The sequence below is a fragment of the Panicum virgatum genome, chromosome 6K (genome assembly GCF_016808335.1).
Source record: "Panicum virgatum strain AP13 chromosome 6K, P.virgatum_v5, whole genome shotgun sequence".
NCBI classification, from domain to species: Eukaryota; Viridiplantae; Streptophyta; class Magnoliopsida; order Poales; family Poaceae; genus Panicum; species Panicum virgatum.
This window is the reverse complement of record NC_053141.1, coordinates 38388540-38395178: the sequence shown is the minus strand read 5'-3', so window position 1 is coordinate 38395178 and position 6639 is coordinate 38388540. Positions and strand designations below refer to the sequence as shown.

The 6639-nt window shown below is 45.9% G+C and overlaps 1 protein-coding gene and 1 long non-coding RNA gene across 2 annotated transcripts; both read right to left on the bottom strand.

The window, feature by feature from the left end:
• Positions 1–679: 679 nt before the first annotated feature.
• On the bottom strand, positions 680–1555 carry LOC120712529 (auxin-responsive protein SAUR76-like). The gene has a single exon (XM_039998328.1). The coding sequence runs from the start codon at positions 1374–1376 to the stop codon at positions 804–806; it is 573 nt and encodes a 190-aa protein (XP_039854262.1). The 5' UTR covers positions 1377–1555; the 3' UTR covers positions 680–803.
• A 2557-nt stretch (positions 1556–4112) lies between these two features.
• LOC120712528 lies at positions 4113–5887 on the bottom strand. Its single transcript, XR_005690916.1, has 3 exons — positions 5690–5887; positions 4927–5131; positions 4113–4611 (listed from the first exon to the last, which is right to left on the bottom strand). It is a non-coding gene; the product is annotated as an uncharacterized LOC120712528 (long non-coding RNA).
• Between the last annotated feature and the right edge of the window lie 752 nt (positions 5888–6639).

The following is a 6639-nucleotide window of genomic DNA, read 5'->3' as shown; positions in this document are numbered from 1 at the left end:
TAGGATTAGATGAAGTCGTGCACATACAACTCTTTGCTTTACGGTGGATGAAGACGATTAAGCAGGGGCGGAGCTAGAGAGAGACGGAGGGGGGTGCGACGCTTTGTAACAAACAAATAATACTCAAACAAATATGGTGAAAAAACTAAATGTAATGAATGATTATGATCTTTTTGTGGGTGCGGCCGCACCCAATACTTATAACCTAGCTCCGCCCCTGCGATTAAGGACTGTTGTTTGAATGAGTTAAAGTTAATCACTAAACTTTAATACATATTAACAAGGGAATCATGCATATGTTAAACAGTTAAAGAGTTTAAGTCTTTATTTAAATTTTAGCCCACTCCATTATCACTGATAGACTAACGATAAAGTTTAGCACTTTTATCTATTAGCTTATCTATTAGCACTTGAATCTAAAATGCATGTCATTCTGACACAGCGTAATTGAGCTTACAGCCTTGCTCCGTTTTGCTCTCTTGTAATCCGTAGTGACCTCACGAGCGCTCATAGCATGTTGTATTAAATTTTCTTTCTCCTTAATACAAAGATACGTAGTTTCTCCGCATATTTGAGAAAAAATGCAACGTAATCGAGTATACAGGCTTAAAAATAAAATTCTTGTATTGCACCGGTGACGAACAAGAGCGCCAGCAGAAACAAAGAACTCTGCAAATCATATCGAGGAGTCGAGATGAGCAATTTTTTGCTTTCTTTTTTTTTGCATCGCAATATACATGGAGACATGTGCCCAGACTCCAGAGATCTTATTAGGAGGATAGCATTAAAAAAATTGTAGCAAACTAGAGGCAATCGAATCGGATCAACGGAGCCGGAAGAGCAGCGTCCGTGAGCTGCACAGCACGGTGATTAACAATGGTTTCCCCTACTCTAATCCTACGGCTCAGGACACAGGAAATCGCAGAGCGATCCGCCGCCGCGGCTGGGAGATTCGAGAGGCTCCCGACTCCGGCGGCCGGGCCGGTGGCTGGCGGCGGTGAGCACGCGTAGTACTCGACGAGCTCGTCGAGGGACTCGGGCTGCGGGTCCGCGTTCTCGAGCATCCAGAGGAGGTGCTCGAAGAGGACGACCTCGCAGCCGACGACGGTGCAGCCGGCCTCGGCGGCGCCGCCGGCGCGGTGGACGAGGGTCTGGAACAGCGGGTGGGCCACGAGCTCCTCGGCGACGAGGTACCGGCGGCGCGACCTGCCGACGTAGACCGGGTGCAGGCCCTTGGGCACCTCGTCCGCGGCGCCGTGGAACGACGCGCCCCGGGCGCCGGCGTCCTCGCCGGGCGACGGCGCGCGGGCGATGCGGCTGGACGAGTGCCACCTCCTCATCATGCACCGCAGCTTCCCCAGCCCGCCCTTCGCCATTGCCGCCTTCGCGCTCCTCCTCCGTTGACTACGGCACGGCACGCGGCGGCGCACGAGCGATTCAAGAACGAGAGAGATGGAGTTGGGGAGGAATGGAAGATGGTGATGATTGGGAGAAGAGAAGAGACTGCAGGGGAGGCGACGGCCGGGGATGGTTATATAATCGGGAGAGGGAGGGAGGCGAAGAAGAGGGGGGCGTGGGCGTGGGGACGGCATGTCGGCGGGAGGTGGACGCCAACCGCTGCCGCTTAGCCGGCACCAGAGCGGCGGCAGCGGGCAACTGGCCGTGCCCGGCGCTCTTTGTCCGGAGCAGCCGGCCTGGCCCTGGCCTGGCCTGTACCACACTACCACCCCCCCTCCCCTCCTGCCCCGCCCCTTCCGGCATCCGGTGGGCTCAGGCGCCGCGCCGGGAGCAGAGCAGCAGAGAAATCTTGCCTGGGTAGGTTCCTCTTCTTCCGTGCAACCAGCCAAAATTTGTGACACAGGACTTCCGCAGCGAGTTGGCAGTTTTTTTTTAACCGTGTCGTCTCGTCTGAGTGTGAACGTTATATGGTACTTCTACAATGAAACAGAAATTTTACTGCGGTCCACCGGTATAGACTGAGGGGTGCGATAAGACTACTGTTGAACAGTCAAGCCTGTTGGGGGGGGGGGGGGGGGCGGGGGGTGCAGAATATTATGCTGAGGGAGTGCATATAAGGCAAAAATCTAAGTGAAGCAACTGTTTTTTATTTTTTTGGGTGCAGCTGCCGGTGATCGGAATCACTTCGTAGTACTGCAGAGGAGACTCATTGGAAGCTGGACACAGGTACAGCTTGGTAGAGATGGAGTCCAAAGCCAGATATCTTCGGCGTGCCGGATCACTGCATGATGCATCAGTGCGAATGGTCCGCGGCCGTGGCGTTGCCATTTGCCAAATGCACGGACCAGCCAGCTGCTGCTCTACAGAGAGAGAGAGAGATCCGGGGACCGACTCCCTCGTAGGCAGGCAGAGGCAGGCTGCCACGCGAGTACGCGACAGCTTCGTGTGCGAGCTGTATCCGAGAGTGGTGCTGGTACTAGAAAACGCCGTGGGTCAGCTGGACCACTCGGTGCCAGTGCCACCCCCAACTTTGGCCAAGAATTGACTCGACATGCAAAACTACAAGGCATAACGATACAAAACGTGATTTGAAACATTGTGTTTACAGAGGCTTGATAGCATCTTCAGTCCTCTGTTCTGTAAAGAACAGCACGTACCGACCACACAAGAACAGAGCACCTAGAAGCCACATCTAGCAGGTCACTGAAAATATACAAAGATAATGCGAGGGAAATCCTATTCATCTCCGATTGGTCAAACGAACAAAATCAGACTAGTGATAGGCAGTGACAGACATGTGCAGTGGAGTTGGGCGAGCGTCTCCATTCCCCTGCTCTTGTTAGTTCAGATTTTCGGCGAGATACCCTGATGCTCAACCGCATTGGTTTGGAGTAATCAAATGGGTTTGGTCTACAGGTTTTCGGCAAAGATTCTCTGCTTGATCCGCCGGAGCTGAAGATTTGATTTGCTCCGGGTGCGCTCTGCCTTGTTCTGTAGCTTGTGTAGATTGGTGTCGGGCGATCGTGGGAATCGATTGGAGATTTCTGCCCTTTTGTGGCAATGGGTGATTGTGAGCGGCGGATGCTGCAATCTAATTATGATTTCTCATTGTTATTTCAATGCAAATAAAGAACTTTTTGTATAGAAACCAAGATGGACTCTATTTTATTATGTAGGCCGTGGAGGATCCAAGAATTTATTTTTATTTTTGGAGGGGGGGGGGGGTCTTTGTTTTTCTTTTTTCCGTCCTCCTCCTCATTGATAGCTAAAAATTGTTGGAGAGGCTTCATGGGAGGTACGAGGGTAGGGGAGAGGGGCCTCCAGCTCCATGCCCGTACGCTAGATCCGCCTCTGTCTGTGGGTAAGCAATTGGATTCTCTGCTTCCGTATTCGCTTGGGAGTGTGAGGTTTTCTACAGGTTTTCTTTTTCTTTTTATTCTTATTGTTGTACTATATTACAATGCATTTTATTGCTTGATAAGAGGAAGAAGTTGGACCAATATGGAAGAAGTTAAAACAATAAATTATATGACAAACACTCCATAAAATTATTTCTGTGCATAAAGAAAAGCCTGAGATGATTACAGAAGATAGCCATTAACAAGGGAGTAAACAACGAAACTATATTGAAAAGTTATCTCTCGATGTGTGCCGAAAATGACTCGCCTGCAAGAAAGTGCATTGTTTCGAGATCATGCTAATGGAAATGAAACTTTTTTTTTGTCCGGAGATACGGATTAGCTTTTTGCAGGTCCTATCCTTTAATTTCATAGGGTGTTCTTTTAACAATTCCATAGGGTGGTTAGCAGCACAATAGAGAAGACGGCGGACAGATAGAGGATACGCTATTCTTCCAGACTAACACTCCAACAACCACAAATGTATAGGAACCATGCGGCAATGTTTACGGGTCCAAGGTTGCACATGTATATACTCCTAGAACGCAGAGACCAGTTGGAGTTGGGTACGCGACCGGCTGTACTGGCTTTGCTTGGAGCCATCGGCCAGCATGCTCTGACATGACATGTCCATGATACTCCATGTGAAACTGTGACTGAATGCAGAAAATGTTTTTCAGGAACTTGCAAAAACGCTCGTTCCATCCCTAATCGTGCACCTAAATTTTTCTGTACTGCCAAGATATCTCCACAGTGTTGACATAAGCAATCTAAAATTGACAAGCATGAACAATAATGCCCCTATCCAATGTCATTAGTCAGTCTGCGTCCGAGATTGCACCAATCAAGGAGCTTATTACGTGCTGGAGGTTCTGCAATCTCCTGATTGATTTTTTTTTGGGGTCCCAATTGTACTACAACTAAATACTAATATTAGTACAAGGCTCCTTGATTGGTGCAATCTAGGACTAATTCAACTTGTGTCTATAATATTAACCACATTCTGCTCTGAAAACTCAGCTAAAACTAGTTCTTCATCCTTGCCGTCACCAAGAACTTCAACTTGCTCTACAGATTCAGTCAAAGGAGGAGGCACTGCAGAAATGCACACAAGATTATCAACATCAATGTTCTAATTCAGCAGCACAGCATGAGGAAAAGGCTTGCTCTGAAAACTCAGCTAAAACGAGTTCTTCATCCTTGCCGTCACCAAGAACTTCAACTTGCTCTACAGATTCAGTCAAAGGAGGAGGCACTGCAGAAATGCCCACAAGATTATCAACATCAATGTTCTGATCCAGCAGCACAACACGAGGAAAAGGCTTATATGGCACAATGGCTTTGGAAGTTGAAGGCTGGGCTTCAGAAATACTTGCAATCCTCCTGCTCCCAGTCTCACCAAGTGATAAGCTTTCACAAAAGGTAGACTTATTGAGCACATTTGGATCAAAAGCAGAATTCCAGGATCTCTTGAGACCCTTCAGCAGAGGATGCTCATACACATAAGGTGGCTTAGATGCAGAGATCACATGCTCTTGAGGAGTTTGCTCTGACTCTCCATGCACCTTACCTTTCTCACACACTTGGGCTTGTTCTGCTTCAAACGCTTCCTTAGCTTTCTTAATTAAGGACTCCAACAATATCTTCTTTTCATTCCTAACTCGATAGGCAGACCGAATCTTCTTGTAGGTTCTCAAGCTAAGGGCCATCGACAGAACACCATAATATTTACGTGCATCATCCATCAACTTTGATACCTCATCTTCTGAAAGCACCTGAAAGTAACACGATTCAGCACGTTACAAAAGAGTCACACAAAAATCAAATGAAAGACTCCAAAACCAATTACAAGGGAGGTAGAACTCAAAGAAAAAGCAAAATACAACTTGAAGACATGACAAGCCCAAAAGCAAGTTAAAGGTCAAATCATGTTAAACAATGTCATGAAGATATCAATTTGAGGGATTAAAGCATTGCAACATGAAACCAATCAAATGAATAAGACTAGCAAACATGTCAACTAGTTACACAGGTATACACAAATGATACCGAATGAACAACATGCCACTTGAACAATTTGAAGCATATACACACTAACATGAAAAAGTGACTAATCCACCAAGAAATATCACAAAGCTAGCACGACAAGATATACATGAGGATAACACATGCTAACATTAAAAGGTGGCTAGCCTATCAGGGTATACACACAACTAGCATGGTACAAATGCAAAATATGAACATAGTATACAAGTGAGACAAGAGTGATACAATCTTCCACGAAATGCAATGTGAGCAGCTGAGAATACATACAAAATAGTTAGTATGATTACCTCATGAAAATCATTGTCGTCTTCTTCAGGGCCAATATCACTATCAGAGCTGTTGCAAGATTCAGATTGCCCCAATTCTCACAATTAATGCCAGATGTATCCTTAATGCACAGACTAACATCGCGCAAGTAAGATGAAAATAACTTTTCGACAGCATCACACTCAAACAGGTCACCTGCTGTCTCAACGATCTGATCATTGACCTGTATACAAAGAGCAATGCTTCATAAATCATAAATAAAGAGAAATTTTAACGGCACATTTTTCTATGGAAACTTGAAAAAATCCCCCAGGCGACGGCAGCTTGCTCCAAAGCAGCTCGATTAGTTCGGTTAGTACCGAACTTCCCGAAACCGAACTTCCTCGGTTCTTGCTTATAAAAAGAACCGGTCGGTTCCTATTTTTCAAGAACCGAACTTCTGTAAAAATCCCGAATGCCCAGCCCGAGCCCCCATGCACCGCTGGCGGAGCTTGGGCGTTGTCGCCGCTGGGCTCGTTGGTGTTGAAAAATGGCCCATGGAGAGGCCCATTTAATAATCTCAAAGCAAAGAATGCAGTGGCATTCAATAGTCCCATATTGCTAGTCTGAGTTAGTGGAAGCCAACTCAAATAGGAGAGCGCTCTCATTTTTGTGAACTAAGTGATTTTTTGCGTGTTGCTGCGGGACTTGAGATATAGAAGAAAGATTATTTTAACTAAAGTAGCGGAGATGTACGTGCCTAATTTTCCTTCCATCAAACAATGATGTTGTTTATTTTCTTCCAAAAACAATACACGTCTTTCTTTTCCTTCCATAAACAATGATGTCAATTATTATTCTTCTAAAATAAATATTTTTTCTTTTATAAACAATAATGTCAATTATTATCCTTCCAAAATAAATAATTTTTTTCTTCCATAAACAATGATGTCAATTATTATCCTTCCAAAATAAATAATGACACGAATTA

Bases quoted from the DNA above. Each gene is read 5' to 3' on its own strand.
- LOC120712529 (XM_039998328.1), bottom strand. From the start codon at position 1,376: ATGGCGAAGGGCGGGCTGGGGAAGCTGCGGTGCATGATGAGGAGGTGG.